At 40.1% G+C, this 20,894-nt stretch overlaps 1 protein-coding gene across 7 annotated transcripts in view; it reads left to right on the top strand.

Annotated features, from left to right (window-relative positions):
* Rad51b (RAD51 paralog B) overlaps nucleotides 1-20,894 on the top strand; it is a 515,139-nt gene that overhangs the window by 2,864 nt on the left and 491,381 nt on the right. For all 7 annotated transcript variants that reach the window (XR_015004408.2, XM_087911700.1, XM_085697440.2 and 4 more), the window contains exons 3-6: nucleotides 886-994; nucleotides 2,641-2,754; nucleotides 4,950-5,066; nucleotides 19,778-19,914. Coding sequence is in view for 6 of the 7 variants with exons in the window: in XM_087911700.1 (XP_087767826.1) it covers nucleotides 911-994; nucleotides 2,641-2,754; nucleotides 4,950-5,066; nucleotides 19,778-19,914 (452 nt within the window). In the remaining variant the exon portion in view is untranslated. The remainder of the gene's footprint in view (nucleotides 1-885; nucleotides 995-2,640; nucleotides 2,755-4,949; nucleotides 5,067-19,777; nucleotides 19,915-20,894) is intronic.

The raw sequence follows: 20,894 nt of genomic DNA, 5'->3' as shown, positions 1-20,894 counted from the left end.
TGGAATTCTAAATCTACTGTTTAAATTTTTTTCTGATAACAGTGGGATATATGACATTTGCAGAGTAGCTTTCTCATAAGTTAAAAAAGCTACTTTCATTATAATCTGTTGAGAATATTAAACATAAAGTTTGGAGCATGGCTGGTATGTAGTAGTTGTCTATTTATAGTTACAATTCAGTGCGGAGTTGCTATTTGGAAATGCATCTTGAAGATTACATAACCAAATAAAATTTGTGAATAATGCTCAATATCTTAATATTGTTCTAGGTGATAGCTAGTCTTGGTAGTCAGCTTGACACTCCTGAGAAGAGGGAGCCTCAGTTGAGGAGTTGCCTCCAGCAGATGGGCCTGTGGGCATTATCTGTGGGGACATTTTCTTTATTGTAGTTAATAGGGGAGGGCTCAGGAGTAGGGTACTTGTGAGTGGCCCTACTCCTGACCTAGAATGCCTAGTGAGCGAGCAGGGAAAGCAAGGCAGTAAGCAGCATTCTTCTGTGGTTTCCACTTGTGTTTCTACTTCAAGCTCTTGCCTGGAGTTGCTGCCTTGGCTTTCCTTGACAATGGAATGTAATTTGTAAGCCAAATAAACCCTTTCTTCCCAAGTTGCTTTTGGTCAGCATTTTATCCCAGCAGCAAAAAGCAAACTAGTCTACAATGTAAACATAAAGTACTGTTAAAGTCACGCAATATCCAAGAACTGTGTGGAATGTGTCTTCTGAGGTTGCCTTCTTTCTCTGTAGACATGGTCAATAAGCAAGTGTCTCTGTCCTACTTTTATTAGCAACTTTTCCATGGTTTGTTTTGTCCATATAGAAGTCTAACGGACGTTTTATTTTCTGGGGCATTTTGTATACTCTGTCTACATATTCTGATGTTTTTCAAGATTCTTCTTTGGGAGATCTAGAAATATGAGCAGCAAGAAACTAAGACGAGTGGGTTTCTCACAAGAGCTGTGTGACCGTTTGAGCAGACATCAGATTGTTAATTGCCAGGTAATTATGTGTTTTTAGATACATTTTATGTGCAAATTAATTTTAAGTTAACCTTAATTGTTAGACTTGGGTTATAAGGATTTAGGGTTGTAGGGGATGGGGAAGTGGCAGAGTCAGTAAAGTCCTTGCTGTGTAAATGTGAGGACCTGAGCTCAGATTCCCAACACTGTCATAAAAAGCCGGGCCTGGCACATCTAAAGTGACTCCAGCAAGGCAGAGACAAGAGGATCCCTGGGGCTTGTCAGGTAGCCAAGCTAGCCACATTGTGACCTCCACGTCTGTCCCAGAGGTCAGTTCTTAAACAGAGACTAAAGGAGACATCCAATGTTGGTTCTTGCCTCCACATGCCTAGACAAAAATAAAAGTAAAAACTTGGATGTACAAAAGTAAGCAAAATAATGCTGCTTCTTATAAGTGATTTAGGTTGCATTTCTAGTTGGAATTTTATTTACTGAAGTATGATATTTTTGTATTTTAGGATTAGAATGATCATGGCATAAAGAAGTATGCCTGTGCCATTTATTTTGGGTTCCTGAGAAATTTACTCCACTTACAATTTTTTTATTATTACTTGAGAGATATGACTTAAATGAAATTACAGTGAGGACGATTTCTCTTAGGAGAGACATTAATAATTAGGGTTATTATTATGATTTACTAATGTTGGACATTGAATCCCAGGTTTAAATGTTCTGCAACTGAGTTATACCCTAGTCTAGGAGTAAATTTTTAGGATAAATGTATACAACAGAAGTTGCTTTTTTCTTTTTCAGATGCTACATCTCTAAGTACAGTAATGAAGAAAGTCCCTTTTAGGATGGCAGACTAGGGCCAAAGTTTTATTTTGGGATTTTTATCTTTAATAAACATTTTCACAACATATAATTTTTGTGGATTGTTTATTTCAGGGATATCTTTGTTTATTCTGTTAATACATTTAATAATCATGTTTATATTATAAATGATTTAAAAAGCATGAATTAAACATCCCCATTCTCTCAGTTGAAAAATACTTTTCTCTGAGTTAACTTTTTTTGTTTGTTTGTTTTTGTTTTTCGAGACAGGGTTTTTCTGTAGCTTTGGAGCCTGTCCTGGAACTAGCTCTTGTAGACCAGGCTTGCCTTGAACTCACAGAGATCTGCCTGCTTCTGCCTCCTGAGTGCTGGGATTAAAGGTGTGTGCCACCACTGCCCAGCTTCTGAGTTAACTTTTAGCCTAGAAGACAAGCACTTTTTAACCCGATTCTTTCTGGGCATATATTTGAACCCAAACTCAAGCACAGTGCTCACATAAACTTGGACTGGGTGTTACTGTTCATGACGTTGCTTGGTGTATCTTCTGAGACACGCCAGCTGGACTGTGTAATAGTGTATAATAGTGTAATAGCTGGTCTGTGTAATAAGACTGCCTTACATCTCTGAGTTAAGGCCTAGAAGAAGCTCAGTGACAGAATGTAAAAGAGGCATGTATCTTCTCTCTGCAATAAATTTCACTTCTGTTTAGAGGTGAGCAGTACTAACTGAAAGTTTCTTTATATTTGCATATCTTTTAAATTAAAAGAGCACCTGATGAAAATCACTTTTTAATTCTTATGTCTTTGCTACACATGTATGTTAAATATTTATTTTTACCTTTTTTCTTTTTAGGACTTTTTAGATCTCTCCCCACTGGAACTTATGAAAGTGACCGGCCTGAGTTATGGAGGTGTCCATGAGCTTTTGTGTATGGTCAGCAGGGCCTGTGCTCCACAGATGCAAACAGTACGTGTAACTCAACAACGAGCGACATTACCCCCTTTAGGGTCAGGGCAGCTCCCTCCTGTGCTTAGCTGAAATGTGAAGGATGACTAGGGGAGATAGACAAAGACACTGGGGTTGGAGAAGGGCCGGGAAGTGTCTGGCCTGTGGTGTAGCAAATGTACAGGCTGTGAGAAGAGCGCTTCCTCAGCGGTTAGCAGTGGAACCCAGTGAGTTACTGCAAAGATGCAGCCAGAGAGAAGCAGGAGGCAGCATGGGGTCTTGTAGACCATGCTAAGGATTTGGGACATTATTCCAAAAGTAGTAAATCATAAAGGGGAGAGTTAGTACACTTGAAGAAGATAGGTCTTGAATGAACATTGAAAACAAGCAAGAAATTATTCAGAGTCTACTGACGTATCTGTTACGGTATTGTGGAAATAGTGGGTAATGGGTTATTAGTGTGGTATTGTGGCAGAGGCTGAAGTACTGATCATTTGTTTTTTTTAAGGTTTATTTGTTATGTATACAGTATTCTGTCTGCATGTGTGTCTGCACGCTAGAAGAGGGCATCAGATCTCATTATAGATGATCGTGAGCAACTTCTGGGAATTGAACTCAGGACCTCTGGAAGAGTAGCCATTGCTCTTAACCTCTGAGTCCATCTCTCCAGCCCCATAAAAATCAATTTTATTTTTTTTATTACTTAAAAAAATACCAATCCAAATTCCCACTCCCTCCCATCCTCCCACTCCCCTCACACTCCCTCCACACACCCTCCCACTCCACAAAAAATTATTTTCATCGCTACTTCATAACTGTAATTTTTCTACTGTTATGAATTCTAATGTAAATATCTGTGTTTCCTGATGGTCTTAAAGAGTTTGTGACCGACAGGTTGAGAACCTCTCTTCTAAGCCATCCTTGGTATCTCCTCAAAATGATAATTTGTGGGGTTGGAGAAAAGACTCAGCAACTAAAGACATTGGCTGCTCTTCCAGAGGACCCATGTTTCATTCCTAGTATCCACATGGTAACTCACACCATAACTCCATTCCCAGGGGATCCAGTACCTTCTTCTGGTCTCTTCAGTCACTAGGCATGCTTGTGGTTCACAGACACACATGCAGGCAAAACACCCATATACACAAAATAAAAACCAAACAAAATATGATAGTTTGTTATACTTACCATAAATAGGTGTATTTAAAGAAGAGAAAATTGTCTTACAATCTGGCTTAGTTAGGCACAGCTGCACCCTCCCCGGAGTGTCTAGGGGAAAATTCCTTTCTCGCCTCTTCCAGTTGCTGAAGAATGCTTGTGGCCACTCTCCCTCCGTTCCATCTTCACATCATCGTCTTCTATTGAAGTTGTCTTTGCCTGTGTCTTAGAAGAGTACTTTTGTTGGCATTTGTGGTCCATATATAATCCGGGATTGTCTCCTCATCACAAAGTCTTTAAGTTATTCACATCTGCAGAGACCCTTTCTCCAAATATAGTCACATTCACAGACAAACTCCAAGGACTTGGTGTGGGTATCTTTTAGGGGCCATTTCTCACCCATCTCTCCAGCCTCCTTCAAGTTGTACTTCACAAACAACCTGAGTTTGAGATGACCCCATGACATGTTGCCTCCCCCCAGAGCTCCTGATGGGAAGCTCCTGCTTGCTTCTCCAGCTTGCTTCTCCAGCCTTTTCACAAGCTGCCCTGCTACCACAGTCTATTTTCCAGCCATCCTAAGTGAATCTGTTTAATTATCATGGTTTTCAGCTTCCATTAGTTTCTGCTTCTTTCCCACTTCTTGGTCTTTCTGTGCGCATCCTTGCCTCTTTGGCAGGAATGTTCTTCCTTTCCTCATTTAACAGTGGATTCAGAGTTTTACACAGATACCTAGCTCTTCAGTGAAGCCCTCTAGACCACCATGTCTGAGTTAGGTATAATTAGTTTGTAAGTCTAATACGTTTGTAAGTTAGCAATGTTGTCACCTAGTGTTTGAATCCCATAGTCCTTGTTTTGCAGTAAGACTGTGAGCATGGTAGCTGTTTGTTATAGTCCATCCTTATACTATCACATGGTCATCGGCACTGGGTAAATATTCACTAGTCAAATGAATAGTAGAGGAAGGAAAGCTGAATTATGGTTACAGAGTTGGTTTGTAATAGCTGGTTACAGAGTTGGTTTGTAGTAGCTGAATGTAACTTAATGATTTTCTTTTTTAGGCTTATGAGATAAAGATGCGGAGGTCTGCTGGTCCCTCCCCAGCGTTCCTATCTACTACCCTTTCTGCTTTGGATGAAGCCCTGCATGGTGGTGTGGCTTGTGGATCTCTCACAGAGGTATCGGAACCCATACTTTCTTCTATAACTATCAGCACTAGGAGGAATGTTTAGTTAAAAAAAAAACCCATAAATTACCTCATGCAAATGAATGTGAATTAAGTCCTAAGTACTTTGCTGCATAGTCCTCTAGCCAGTATCAGTATAGTTATTTTCTAAACAGAGGCATTAAACAGATCATTGCTGACTGACTAGATGTGTCCCAGTTTTTGATTCTTTGAATTGCTTTAGAAAGTGATGAGTATTGGGGTCTGAGGAGGTGGCTGAGTGGGCAGAGTCCTTATGCTTGCCTTATAGTCATGAGGGCCTGAGTCTGGATCACAGCACCCGTGTAAAAGCCAGGTAGTGGTGTATGTCTGTGAAGCCAGTGCAGTGGAGAGGAGCCGAGTCTGTCTCAAAGCACAGGATGGAGAAGAGTAGAGGAGGATGCCAAGTGATGATCACATGCTCACACACCTGCACATGCACACGCGCGCAGGAAAACACATGCATGCATGCAACCACAATATTGTGAAGTAGTATTAGGAAACAATTTGAGGGAATTTAAAATAGGATCACTACTTAGCAGATTTATAGTACGAGCCAATTTTGATAATATTTTAGCAAATAATATATTAAACTATAGTGAGCTATTTTTGTTTCTTGCTATTGATAGCATTTGATTCTAGGAAGCAATAACTTACTGTATTATTTTATGTTGCATAATAATTATATTCAAGTCAAGTGGCACAAAGCAACAATTAACAGTGCCTTTGGGAGTGTCTGAGCTTAGTGATGTTGGCAGTGCCTGCAGTCAGCCACAGCCCAAGATGCCCAGAGGAGCTCACTCCTAGGGGCTCACTCATTGGCAGGCTGGTGCTGTTTTTTTTTTTGTTTTGTTTTGTTTTGTTTTGTTTCCCCTTCAATTCTTCCCTAAGTGGGGTCTTCATAGTCTGCCTTATCTTCTCTTGTCATGCCGGCTGACTTCACACAGGGTGAGTAATACAAAAGCCAGCAAGCTGGAAATGGTGTTGTCCTTGGTGATTACACCACTGCTCATGACAGATTCTCTTCATTGTGAGAACTGTAAGCCCAGCTCAGGGTCAGGGAAAGGAAATTTAGACTCTGCCTTTTGAATGACGTTTCAAGAAGCTGAGGGCACTTCAGGATCACTGTGTCTCTTATCCTTGAAAGTTGCATTGTTGTGTGTGGGTGTGGCACCCGTAGGCTGCTTATCAGTAACTCCTGAGAACTTGCCTGAAATTTTTAGAAGCAAACTTCTAAGAGCAGATACATTGTGTGTGCGTGTGTACATACATGTATGTATGTGTTTCTGGGTATCAAACACAGGGCCTCAAGCATGTTATGCAATGTCTGGTTCACTGAGCTACATCCACAGTGTTTTCTCATAGTTCTCATAATCATAATTTAACTGTAATGTTTTTCTTAAAGATAGGAATCCTGTTTTAGGGAATATTTTATTTTCTATATTCCTAGAGAGGTTTAAATACTGCTGTGGCTAGTAGGTGCCTATTAAATAAATAGTTGATGAATGAATAAGCTAACTGAAGGGCTTGTTGTTGCATATGTTGCCACCAGATGGTGCCACAATTACTCTTTGCACAGTCATTTTGAGGTGAGACAGGACCAGGGCAGTTAAGGACTATGGGACTGATTTAGGTTTGAGTTTACGTAGAGAAAAAAGTGAATGTGAAGACGATTAGCAGCTGCATGTGTTTCATCTTCGAATATTGTAGTGATTTCCCCACCTGGTCACTTTCATTCACTTCACTAATTCTGTTTGAATTCAAGTGAAGTTATAAGCCTTTGGGTGTTTTGGTATGATCCATCTAGCTGGCTTATAATGCTGATTATTAACACATTTTTCTTTTCCTGATGGCCAAGGATGTTGAACATTTATTTAAGTCTTTCTCATCCACTTGAGATTCTTCTGTTGAGAATTCTCTGTTTATGACTGTATCCCATTTTTTTTTACTTTAAAAAAATCCCAATCTGAATTTTTACTTCCCTCCTTCCCCTCCCCTCCCACTCCCTCCACACACCCTCTCCCCCACCCCCCTCCAGTCTTAAGAGAGGGCAAGGTACCCTGCTCTGTGGAAAATCCAAGGCCCTCCCCACCACATCTAGGTTGAGCAAAGTATACATCCAAAGAGAATAGGATCCCAAAAAGCCAGTATTAATGGCGAATCAATCCCACACCAGTTATGTTTTAAAGGGGTATTTATTTTGGGGGGTAAACTTACATGCACATAAATCGTCAGGAAAGGAGCCTAGTCGCTGGAGCAGGAGCCGGAACCAAGCACTGGAACAAGAGGCCGAGCCGAGGCTTGCCACTCTTCTTTTAAAGAGAAATATACCACACCCCAGTGGGCTGGTATTTCAGCGGCTATTGGCTGATGGAGCGGAAGGCGCTCCGCATCACTGTGGGCTCGTGCTTCAGCGACTATTGGCTGAAGCAGTGGAAGGTACTGCCGCAGCACAGTATATGCAGTAGAGACAAATCCCAGTGCTGTTGTCATTGGCTACACAGTCGGCCCCAACTGTCAACCACATTCAGAGGGATTAGTTTGATCCCATGCTCATTCATTCCCAGTCCAGTTGGAGTTGGTGAGCCTCCATTAGCTCAGGCACATTGTCTCAGTGGGTGAAGCCCTCATGTTCTTGACCTCCTTGCTCATAATCTCACTCCTTCCACTCTTCGACTGGACCTTGGGAGCTCAGTGCAGTGCTCTGATGTGGGTCTCTTCCTCTGTTTCCGTCTGATGTTGGATAAAGGTTCTATGGTGATATTTAAGATAATCATCAGTCTGACTACAGGGCAAGGTCAGTTCAGGCACCCTCTCTATTGCTTAGGGTAGTAGCTGGGATCATCCTTGTGGATTCCTGGGAATTTCTCTAGAGCCAGGTTTCTCACTAACCCCAAAAAGGCTCCCTCAATCACGATATCTCTTTCCTTGTTCTCATATCTGTCCTTCTTCCATCTTAACTATCCCATTCCCTCAAGTTCTCCCCAACCCTCCCCTTCTCCTTCGTTTGGTCATTTTAAAAATCTTTTGGGCCCTTTTAGTTAAAATAGCTTACCTACATTCCAGATTTTTACTGTTCTCTGGGGTTTCCTTTAGTTACATAAGAGGAATACAGTTTTCATTTTGCTTATTTTTGAACTTTAAAAACCATATATTTGTGATTAAGATTCATATCTTATGTCTCCTTCATAAATTGCTTTTCTCATTTAATGTTATTTCTAAGTTTTTTTTTCATGTTGCTTCAGATTGCAAGACCATAATTTTTATTGCTGTATTATATTTAATTTTGAAAACATGTCACAATTCACTTCTTTTATTACTAATTGAGTTGTTTCTCATTTGTCACTGGTATGAATAAGTCCTGTGAAAATTTTTATACACAGCTGCTGGATAACATAGGGCAGTTTTTATCTGGGGCAGGGATTGTAGAACCAACGCCCAGGAGTTAAATTCAGCTCACTGCCTGTTTGTGTAAATAAAGTTTTATGGCTAAGCTCATTTGTTTACATTTTGTGTGTGGTTGTCTTGTGACATTTGGGCAGAGTTTAATTAGTTGTGGCAGAGACCATGTGGTATGTGAAGCCCGACGGATTTTCTGTGTGGCCGCTGGCCCGAGTGTCTGCCCTGGAGTGGTTAGGTGGTTGCACAGTGTGCGCACGGATAACCTCACACAGTCAGGACCAGTGGTCCTCTACAGTGCTGTGCTGGCTCATACTCCCACCATCCAAGTGCAGAAACTCTCCCTGATTTGGTATAGTCAGAACTTCTGTCCATCCTAGGGTCTTAGTTTTATTTTTCCTAACTGCTAATGATCTTTTAGATGTCATTTGGACACTGTAAGAACACCTTCTGCAGGTGTAGTTTAAACAGCCAGAATCCAAGCATCGTACACGTCTAGCTGTGTGGTCACCACCGCAGTCACCGTCGGGAGGCTTGCATCCTCTTGGTTTCACTTGCAGCGGATTCTTGCTTCCATCCTAAGCCAGGCAAATGCCGATCCGTTTTCATTCTCTATGATTTGCTTCTTGAAGCATTTCACATAAATGGACCCATACAGCTCATAGCCATTTCTGTTTAGTTTCTTCCACATGGCATTTTTAAGGTAACTAAATGTTATAGTACATACAAAGAATTTGTTCTTTTTAATCATGAATATTCCACTGCACAGATTTTTTTTTTGTGTACTGTTCATTAGTTGACATATATTGGGTAGTTTCCAGTTTTTATCTATCATAAATAACATAACATTTATGGGTATGTTTGTGTAAAATAGATTTTTGTTAGTAAAGATTCACCTAGGAGTGAATGGAAAGATTGGATCATGTAATATACTTGGCTCTTTAAGAATCTGCCAGACTGGTTTCCAAAGTGATGGTAGCATCCTGCATCCTTACTGGAATGCACAGTGTATTTTTCAATACACTCTCATCAACACTTAGCATTTTTTTTCTGATGCTAGGTTTTGAACCTAGGCCCTCACTCATGCTAAGTACACAGTCTGCCATATATCTATGTCAGTGTGCACCAATGCCTGTTTCTGTTTTACTTTAGTTCCTCTCATGAATGTATGGGTTATTTCTTTGTGGTTTTGTTTTGTATTTCTCCAGTGCATTCATCTTTTTGTCTGTTTGTCTCTTTCAATGCAGGGTCTGGCTGTATAGCTCAGGCTGGCTTTGAACTTGTGATCATCTTGCTTCCTAAGTACTGTGATTACAGGTATATACTACCATACCCAGCTTCTTTATTTTCTAATAATCATCTTTTCCTTTTATGTTTTTAAAACTTATATGCCTGTTGCCTGCAGAAGCCAGAAGAGGGAGTTGGAGTCTCAGGAACTAGAGTTACAGATAGCTGGGAGCCACTGTGTGGGAACTGGACTCAGATCCTGCAAGAGCAGTGAGTGCTCTTCTCTGTTGAGCCATCCCTTCTCCACGTCTTTAACTTTTCTTTTATTTTTTCTTTTTTTGGTTTTTCAAGACAGGGTTTCTCTGTGTAACAGCCTTGGCTGTCCTGAAACTAGCTCTTGTAGACCAGGCTGGCCTCGAACCCACAGAAATCTGCCTATCTCTGCCTCCTGAGTGCTGGGATTAAAGGCATACCACCACTGCCTGGCTCACATCTTTAACTTTTAATTGAATTGTTAATAAAGTTATTAAGTTTATATTAGGGTCAGCGATATGGCTCAGTGGGTAAAGAAGCTTGCTATCCAGACTAGTGTTCAAAGTGTGATCTCAGGAACCCACATAGAGAGGGATGAGAAAACCATATGCAAGGAAGTGTTCTCTGTACCTCCTCTACATGTATGCACAGACACAGAAACAATATATACAGTAACTAAAATAATGACTGTAGTGGGCATCACCCTTGCTGGCTTTAAAAGGATTATGTTTCTCATAGTTCATCATTAAAAATGGTGGTGAGTGTCACTGAATCAAGTGACAGAAATTAGCAAGATGAGCAATGTTAGGTTACTGAACCTGTTAATTAATTGCACTATGATTATATAAGAGAATATCTTTATTAGGAAGTACACACTAAAATATTTAGTGAATAACTGATGTATACACCAACTCAGATAGTTGAGAGAAATAGGTATCTTACACATAAATATGTAGACTTGGGAGAGGGCAATAAAATGATAAACAAATAGGAAAATAACTTAGTAGGTGTGGGAAATGAATTTAAATGGTTTCTGATATTTTGTTGTTACTGTTAGTTGTTGTATAAGTTTAAAAGTAATTTCAGACAGATAGTGAAAGAAAATCATGCAACCCGTAATTGTTCCATGTGTGCTTGGATAGAATAATTGTTCTCTAATTATTGGTTTCTTCTGGATATGATCATTAAATTAAGCATGCTATTTAAGAGTTATTTCCAAGGGCTGGAGAGATGGTCCAGCAGTTAAGAGCATTGGCTGCTCTTCCAGAGATTTTGAGTTCAATTCTCAGTATCCAAATGCCACTCACAATCATTTCCACAGGATCCAACACCCTCTTCTGGCCTCCATAGGTACTACACACATGGTGCTTAGCCTTGTATGCAGGCAAACACCCATAAACATAAAAAGAAGTAATAATCAAAAAAAAAAAAAAAAAAGAAAAAATGGGCTGGAGAGATGGCTCAGCAGTTAAGAGAACTGACTGTTCTTCCAGAAGACCCAAGTTCAATTCCCACATGGCAACTCACAACTGTCTGTAACTCCAGTTCCAAGGTATCTGATACCTTCATACCAATGCACATAAAATAAAGTTAAATAAAATTAAAAAAGAAGTAATAGTAATAAATATTTTGAAGGTTATTTAAACCTACTTTACTTTATCTTTATTGATCCCTCCCAAGTTGATATAATACCTCTTCCGGGAGAGTTATTTAGGCTATTTCATTTTGGGGTAGACAAATTTTCTTTTTGTTGTACGTATCTTGAGCATATTTTATTTTTTTTGTTCTTTCTTTCTTTATTTATTTTGGTTTTTCTCTGTGTAACAGCCCTAGCTGTTCTGGAACTAGCTCTTGTAGACAAAGGTGGGCTTGAACTCACAGAGATCTGCCTGCCTCTGCTTCCCTAGTGCTGGGATTAAAGGTGTGCACCACCACCACCTGGCTTGAGCATATTTTATTATGTTAAACTAAAGACATTCAGAATTGTCATGTACTCCTGGAGAAGCAAATGATATAGATCGTCTATGTAGCACTTGTCACCATTGCACTTTTACTGTTTGTGTGATTATTTAGTGTGTATCCTCTACTCTGCATGATAAGTGCCAAGTGGCAGTGATTGTTTTATTATTTTTTCTTATTCCAGTTGCATTATTAACACACATACAAGGTACTTAATTAGTGCCCATTAAATGAAGGCATTTGGTTTTCTTTCTTACTTCTTTGCTTTCTTTCTTTATGTATCTCTGGCTGGCTTGGAACTGGCTATGTTGATGAGACTGGCCTTGAATGCAGAGACCTGCCTGCCTCCGATTTCTTAGGGCTAGGATTAAAGGTGTGTGCTACCATGCTTGATTTCTTTCTTTATTTTTAATACTCGTCTAGTTCTTGTTTACTCTGATGTTTTGGTTTCTGTTGCCTGTCCTTCCCACTTCTTTGATCATGTAATTAGCAAAGGTTTAGGAGGGCTTTTTTATTTTAAAGATTATTTTATTACTTTAAAGGCGTGTGTGTATGTGTGCGTGTGTAGGAATGTATACATGAATGCAGGTACCCTTGGAGGCTAGAGGTGTTGGATCCTGTGTAGCTGGAATTAGAGGAGGCTGTGTACCAGGAATTGAACTTGGGTCCTTTGCAGGAGCAGTATGTTCTCTTCACTGCTAAACTTTCCAGCCCAGTTTTAGATGATATTAATGTTATTACAATTCCAGAGTATAATAGTCTATTTTTAATATTTACTTATATACATTTAATAATAATTTATGCAAATTTGTTTAAAAAATTATTGAAATAGTACACTTAATGAACACTTACCAAGTCTTTTAGGAGTTTTTCCTTACATGTTTTTAAAGTATATATTTTAAATCTGAGTATCTTTTTGTTGGATATCACTCAATCAATCACTCCAAAGCTTAATGGTTAAACAATATTTATTTTGTCATACAGATTCTTTGCTTCAGGAATTTGAGAGCAGATTAGTTGGATGTTTCTGGTTCAGATCTGCTGTGAGATTATAGTCAGAATATTGGCTGAGGCTGATATTGTCTGAAAGGTTGGCTGGACCTGGGGGAACTGCCTCCCAGGTGGCTCACCGACATGCCTGGGTAACTGTTTGCCATGTGAACCACCCCACAAGACCATTTGAGTGTCTTCGTGTTATGACAGCTGATTTCCAAGGGCGCAAGGTGGAAATGGCAGTCTTAGAAGTTACGTGCCATCATTTTTTATTTTTGGGTTTTTGAAATAGGGTTTCTCTGTAGCTTTGGATCCTGTCCTGTAACTAGCTCTTGTAGACCTGGCTGGCCTCGAACTCACAGAGATCTTCCCACCTCTGCCTCTCGAGTGCTGGGGTTATAGGTGTGCGCCATCACTGCCGGCATTCTTAGACATGTAAGAAATGACATATATTATGTGTTTGACACACGGACAAACTTGATATATGGAGGGGACCACAAAAAGCATGGATACGAAGGGTGGGGATCAGTGAATTCATCTTAGAGACTGGCTATCAACTAGTATGCATACAAATGTATATGCATATCTATTTCTATATGTGCACATAATAAAAAAATCTTTTTTTGTTGTTGTTGAGACTGGGTTTCTCTGTGTAACAGTTTTGGGTGTCCTGAAACTTGCTCTGTAGACCAGAATGGCCTCGAACTCACAGAGATCCATTTGCCTATGTCTCCCAAGTGCTGGGGTTAAAGACATGTGCCACTATGCCAGGCAGAACTATTACTTGATTTGATTACTAGGTCTCTGTTCTCAGAGACATTATCCACGCAAAATTTCTAAAGCAGCTTCTTGTGGTGGTTTGAATAAGAATGGCTCCCATAGGCTTCTGTATTTGAATGCTTAGTCACCTGGGAGTGGCACTACTTGAGAATTAGAAGGATTAGAAGGTCTGACCTTGTTGGAGGAAATGTGTCATTGTGGTGGGCTTTGAGGTTTCAAAAGTCTATGCCAGGCCTGGAGTCTCTCTTTCTCTGCTCTCAGATACTTCTCCAGCACCACACTTGGCTACCATCATGCTCCATGCCATGACATTGGACTAAATCTCTGGGGCTTTAAACTAGGCCCCAACTAAATGCTTTCTTTTATAAGAGTTGCTGTGATCGTGGTGTCTCTTCACAGTAATTAAACAGTGGACTAAGACACCCACCTCCCAATGGCACTGCATTCTCAGCAAGGTGCCTGTGACTAGGATGAGATGTCACTGCCATGATTAAGGCATATTATACGGCACAGTGGCTTTCAGATAGGAGAGCACCTAGATCTCATCCTGGGAACGCTCCAAAGCAGTGATCATTCTCTCACTGATATGAAGAAGACAGAGTCAAAGCCTCCGGAAGACTGATGGGCTGCTGGTTTAGAGATGAACAGGAATGGATGTGTGATGTTTTACTCTTTTGGCTTTTTGAGGGGCCCACCACTCAGCACCCAAAGAAATCACACACGGAGGCTTATTCTTAGTTATGAATGACCAGTCTTAACTTAGCTCGTTTCTTGCCAGCTTTTCTTAACCTAAATTAACCTGACTACCTTTTGCCTCTGGGCTTTTATCTTTCTCTATTTTCTGTGTACCTTTCTTTACTTCTTTCTCCATGACATGCTGTGTTGTTGGGTGACTGGCCCCTGGTATCTTTCTCTCCGTGTTTTCTCATTTGCTCCTTGCGCTCCTCGTTCTTGGTTCTCCTTCTGTTTATTCTCTCTGCCTGCCAAACTCACTTATCCTTGCTCCTGCCTCACTTTTGGCCATTCATCTCTTTATTAGACCATCAGGTGCTTTAGGCAAGGCACAATAACACAGCTTCACAGAGTTAAACGAATGCAGCGTAAACAAAAGTCACACACCTGAAAATAATGTTCCCCAACATGTGGCCACCAGGAACAGCAAGGATGTTCCAAGCTTTCAGATGACAGAAAGAAAGAAACCTCAGATCTAGAGCAGCAGCACAGATTTTTCCAACAGCCTGACTGAGCTTGGGAGTTGACACTGATCTTTCCAGAGTGGAGCCCAGTTCAGTGGCTACCTTTTTAGCCTTAGGAGATACGGAGCAGAGAGTTCTGTCAAGCCTGTCAGGACTCCGACCTCCAGAACTCTAATATAATGAACGAGTATTCTTTCAAGCGTCTGAATCTGTGGTGACTGGCTGTGGCAGTAGAAAAATAGTACAGGTATAGACGGAGGTATCTACTTGCATTGTGCAATCTTTGTTTCTCATTCAAAGGCTGGAAATGATTTTGGGGGGGGGGTAAATATAAATTGGAAACATTCTCTCATCAGATTTATAGTTGCCCTTCCTTAACTTTAAATATACAATTCCTAAATGTGTTTATCATCAATTGTAACTTACATGAACTCGCTTAATCTGGGTATGATTAGTTACATCATCAGTTACAGCACCAAGATGGGAAGTAGAATCAGAGGCCTGCTTATGCCAAGGGGAGCTTCAAAGACAGTAGTCCTGTTGATCTGCTACGGGGTGAGCCAAGGACTTTGTCTTATTGCCTGACAGAACTGTGATTCCTTACTTGTGGATTGTATAAGCAAGTAATTCTGAATCTGTTATAATTGAAAAGGGACAGTGAAGATAAGTTTGAAGCCTAAACTTTAGGAGTTTGTATTATGTCAATGATTACCAACCAGTTTTTTCATTATCCACTAAAGAGCCTTTTAAGAGTTTTTCCCCTCCTCCAATCCTCTTCTATCTTTACTGTCCATGGAAATTTAAATGCTATAGATATGCTGTGCGTTTGTTCTGTACTTTGTGTCTATCTGTGCTAATGTAGAAGAATAAACCACTGTTTTCTTAAAAATCAAGTTTCACCTTTGGGGTCAGTATTACTCCTGCTAGAGGTACACAGGACTAGATGCTATTGTGAGTAGGTAGAATTAGAGTTGTATTTAAAGGTATTGTCAGTGGCAGGCAGGATAGTTCAGTGAGTAAAGGTGCTTGCTGCCAAGTTGGGACCCCAGTTCCATCCCTACGACCCATATGGTGGAAGGAGAGAGCCAGTTCCTACAAGTTGTCCTCTGATTCCTACACTCATCTTGATGTGACCCCAATAAATAAATAAATGTAAAAGAAATCTTAAAAAGGTAGTTTCACTTTATTTGTTTGTTTATTTATTTATTTCAGTTTTGGAGACAGGGTTTCTCTATGTAGCCCTGGCTGTCCTAGAACTCTCTTTGTAGACCAGGCTGGCTTCAAACTCAGAAAGATCTGCCTATTGAGTGCTTGGATGAAAGATGTGGACGACCATTACCAGGCTTGGTAGTTTCATTTTGTAATCTAGATATTACACCATCTATGGAACTGGTCCAAGCTCGTATCAATCAAAAGATGTCTCATCTGTGTATCTTGGTTCAAAGAGTACCTCCAGAAGACCAGCCTGTGAGCACTGCTAAATATTTACACTGTTGGTATTTCCTGGGTCATCTAAGCTTTTTTTCATGATTTGAGATTAGTATCAGTATCAGTTGCCAAAAGGGAACCAGAGTCCTTATATGACACCCCATTTTCCCTTGGGTAAAAGTCATATTACAGGTTTTTTTCTTTGTCCTTCTCATTGACTGATTAGTGTGGCCTACTTGGTCCCAGGAGAGAACAGAGCAAGGCTTGTAAACTCAGATACCTGCAGGGCCTGCAATAGAAATGTGGAAGATTTACATGGTCATTAGATTCCTTTCACTGTTGACAACTGCAGCAAATCTTAATTTTTCTGGCTACGGACCTCCAGATCTAGGAATATGAGTTTTATCTTGTTCAGTTACAGTTGGGTTCTGGTGGCCCACTTGTAGCCACAGTGGTAGAAAAAAATGGGGAATGATTTCAGGTGGGGATTGTTTATTTGTGATACACTCACTGATTTGTTTACCTGATGCACTTCTGTGAAAGGCTTCAGTCACCCCAAGATTTTAGCATGCACTGTTGATGTCTTTACTCATTCCTCATTTTAGATATACCCTTATTTCTAATGGTTTCTTAGGATTGTTCACATAACATGTTCAGGAAATGCTGTTAAATGCATGGCTATTTGTCTTTACGCTGTTTGATTTTTATTGTGCATCTTGCAATGTTTGTCATTTCCACGTCCTACGTTTTTTACTGTTCTGGTTCCCTCCTTTCTTCTTACACACACACACACACACACACACACACACACACACACACACACACACCATCAATATATACTAATGGTACAGAGAATCTTGGATATAAACATGCCCATGTTCTGTAAGTTAAGATCCGGTTTTCTTTTCCAAGGCAGAGTGCAGCAGCCTTTCTGAGATTCTTGGCTCTTTATTTTAGTTTTAGGATTGGGAGAGGTAGTTATAAAATGAATTAGATAGGTCTGAAGACCTAATCTTATTTCTGCATAGTTCTTGAGCAAATACAGACAAGTTCTTAGATGTGGGGTCACTAGAGAAAAAGGGAAGTTCCCAGGAGCTGTCTTGTTTCAGATCAGGGCCAGAAAAACCTTAATTTTCTTCTGCCAAGTAGCGGCTTGGCAGATTGCACTATCTTGCTGCCCTGGTCCCCAGTGTGCAGAGTTAACTTGGTAAGATGTGAGGTCCTAGCAGGTCTAGGCTTCACATTCTCTTTCACTGTGCAATTGAACTTCAGGTTGAAGTGAATAGGTTCGTTCATTCGTTCCTTCCTTCCTTCCTCTTTTTTTAAACAGATAATTAGATTTTCTTTTATTGGGAATAGCATTTTCCTCCTCAAATGTGTCACTAGTTTTTGCTATCTTGCTGGTTCTTGAATGGTCTTCACTAAGGATTTTTCTCCTTATGTTTTTGCGTTTCTCTTGGAGAGGTGTTGAGGTTCAGCTTAACTGTGCAGCTGGTTGCATCTTATGGCCTTTCTGTGTGCAAATGTTTCTAAGAAGCAAACAGCTTTGACTGTTCTAGCTTGGCAAGTTTTTTCTTTCTAACCACCATTGGGTAGAAGCTGGGAACCAATCACAGCTTGAAATCTTGTGGGTTGGATGCTGGAATTCAGGGCTAAACTGTCAAAAGCTAAATTTATTAATGTTGAGCTATTTTCCTCCAATAAATAAACCTGAAAAATAGTGAAATTTAACTCCTGGCAGTCCATAAAATTGTATATTTGTGTCCACACACACACACTCATACACAGCTAACAAGAAGGAAAATATACTAAGAATATTCTAGAGATAGATACTACAGTGTAAATCAAATTCAAAATAGCCAAAATGAACCCAGATATGATGTTGTGTTTCCCCAGACTGTACTAAGGCAGTTAGAAAATGATAGGCAGGAGAGAAAATGAATGATACTTTACTTAACTTTTAAGCTTTTTAGGTAGATGTTTTAGGAGTGAGAATAATAAATTAATACTATATACTTTCATAGTACCCGATAATGAATATTTCATATGTGTCATTTAAATTGCATTCCACTAAATCACCAAACATTTAGCAGCTTTTTTTTTTTTTTTTGAGACAGGGTTTCTCTGTAGCTTTGGAGCCTGTCCTGGAACTAGCTCTTGTAGACCATGCTGGTCTTGAACTAACAAAGATCTGCCTGCCTCTGCCTCACAAGTGCTGGCATTAAAAACGTGTGCCACCACCGCCTGGCACATTTAGCAGCTTTAATCTCATTAAATCAAAGACTAGATCCCAGAACTGGCCCTAGACAGTACGCATTGGAAGATGGCCTGCCCTCCGTTTTCCACCCTTTCACACTCTAACGTGCATGCATTTGTTCGATTTCAAGACTCATGTGCAACTTTTCCCGACTGGCGTGTCTCCTCTTGTGACATGTAATGAACAATTTGATCCGTGTTGATGTTGGTAATGATAAAGACCTATGAAGTTTCAGTGATCAAAGTCGATTATTCAGTTTTGATCAATCAAAGGGAGAATGCTATCCATGTAAAGTATATTAAAAAATATTTTTGGCTAGGAGTAGCACATGCCTTCAATCCCAGTGCATAGGAGACAGGGAGTTGGTTTTTTGTGAGTTCAAGGTCACATGGAGGTCTACATAGTGAGTTCTAGGCTATCCAGGACTACAAAGTATGACTCTGCTTTAACATAAAACAAATTTTTAAAGGGGGCCTACTGAGATGGTTAAAGAGTAAGGTGCTTTGTCAAGCCAAAACTTGAGTTCAGTTCCCAGATCCCATGGTGGAAGAAGAGACCCTATTGACTAAATTTCCTGTTTGACCTTCACATGTGGACTGTTGCATGATACGCAAGAGTAATGATAATAATAATGATAATGCATGTGGACTGTGTCCAGTATGCAAGTGTAACAACAAAAGTAGTGATAGGGATAATAAGCAGTGTAAAGTGTGAACGTTTTTCTAGTGTGATCTAGATTATCTGACTGGCTAGATTCACTCAAGAGTGAAATCCATTAAGAACTACTTTCTTGCGCATATGCCATTGAAGTAAAGATGTTGACAGGAAAGGGATAGCCTCAAAAATGAATCCTCCACATTGATGGTCTCTTTTGTTGTTGTTGTTGTTGGTGGAAACATACAGATTTCTGTAAGTTCTAGGCCACTCTGGACTACATAGTAAGTTCCAGGCCAGCCAGGAAAAATAAAAAGAAAGGACAGATAAGCTATGTGCTATGTCATATCTACTGACCCTCTTTGAATGACAAGTAACTGTGACATCTATTGCCTAGAGGACTAAAAGCCGTACCAATCAGTAGTATTTAAAAAGTCATTTGTCAACACTAGTATATACAGTTGGTGGGTGCAACGTCTATCCGTTTTAACTTCCTGTCTGGTAACAGAGCACTGAAGGTAATTAACTGAGTGAGCATTTTCTCGTTATTCCCAACCATATGCATCCCAAGCATACACCAACAAGAGAAAAGCTAGTTTGTTACATATAGTGGGTGTGTTTGAGAAGTAGAGCTTAATTCTCTCCTGGAGCTCAGGCTCATTGGATTTTTTTTTTTTCCGGCAGATCCTAAAATAATTTTTTTTGACTAAATTACAGTGTTTATTCAAATTTTATAGATAACATCACTTTGTTTTTTAGATTACAGGTCCACCCGGCTGTGGAAAAACTCAGTTTTGTATAATGATGAGTGTTTTAGCTACATTGCCCACCAACATGGGAGGATTAGAAGGGGCTGTGGTGTACATTGACACAGAGTCTGCGTTTACTGCCGAAAGGTAGGTTGTTTTAATCTTTACTATAATGCTTTGCTTTTAGAGCCCCTGTGTACCATTGGCCATTTACACATAGGTTATTATTTAATTTTTGAAAACAAAGGGTGCTAGCTACTATTTTTAAAGGGTTTTTTTTCTTTTGAAATTGATTCAGGAAGCAGCTTGTCTTCTTCCTCTTCTATCCTTTCTTACTGGTTTAACTGGGATTCCTGTGTAAGCTGTGTTTTTATTACTGCATCTTGAAAAAAAATCTCCTCTCCATGGTGATCTAACAAATAAATTTGTTTGTGATCTAACAAATAAAACTTGCATGAAGATCAGAGTGTGTAGCTAAGTCACTAGTTAGCCATAGAGGTCAGGCAATGGTGGTGCACACCTTTGATCTTAGCACTCATTGAGGCAGAGGCAGTCAAATCTCTGTGAGTTCAAGGCCACCCTGGGCTACACAAGATTGATCCAGTCTAAAAGAGGAACAGAGGCAGTGAGTGCTCACACCTTTAATCACAGTGGGAGTCACAAGCCTTTTATCCCAGCACTAGGAAGGTGGAGACAGGAAGGGAAATGGCTGGGTGGAGAGAGGAATATAAGGCAGGAGGAGATAGAAGCTCATGGCGTTCAGTCTGAGGATTCATGGAGACGGGATCTTGCCCACCTTGGTCTGAGGATTCAGTAGAGGTAAGAGATCTTTCTAGTGGCTGGCTGCTTAACTTCTCTGGTTTTTCAGCATTTATCCCATATCTGATCCTGGATTTTTATTAGTAATACTTTTCCTCTCCTGACTTTGTATACAGTTACATCTGTTTACATACAGATACATCTCTGTTTTTCATACATCTGTCTCCTCTACACATTTCTTCTCTCCACTCTGCTACATTTCTTCACAGAGAGCTACACCTCTCTTCTACATCATGTACTCACTCACACATTCACACACTCACACACTGACACACTCACATACACACTCACATACCTTTCATAGCACA

This window comes from Myodes glareolus, chromosome 11 (assembly GCF_982192425.1).
Source record: "Myodes glareolus chromosome 11, mMyoGla1.1, whole genome shotgun sequence".
Lineage (NCBI taxonomy): Eukaryota > Metazoa > Chordata > Mammalia > Rodentia > Cricetidae > Myodes > Myodes glareolus.
Note: the sequence above shows the minus strand (reverse complement) of the source record. Positions and strands in the feature narration are given on the sequence as shown.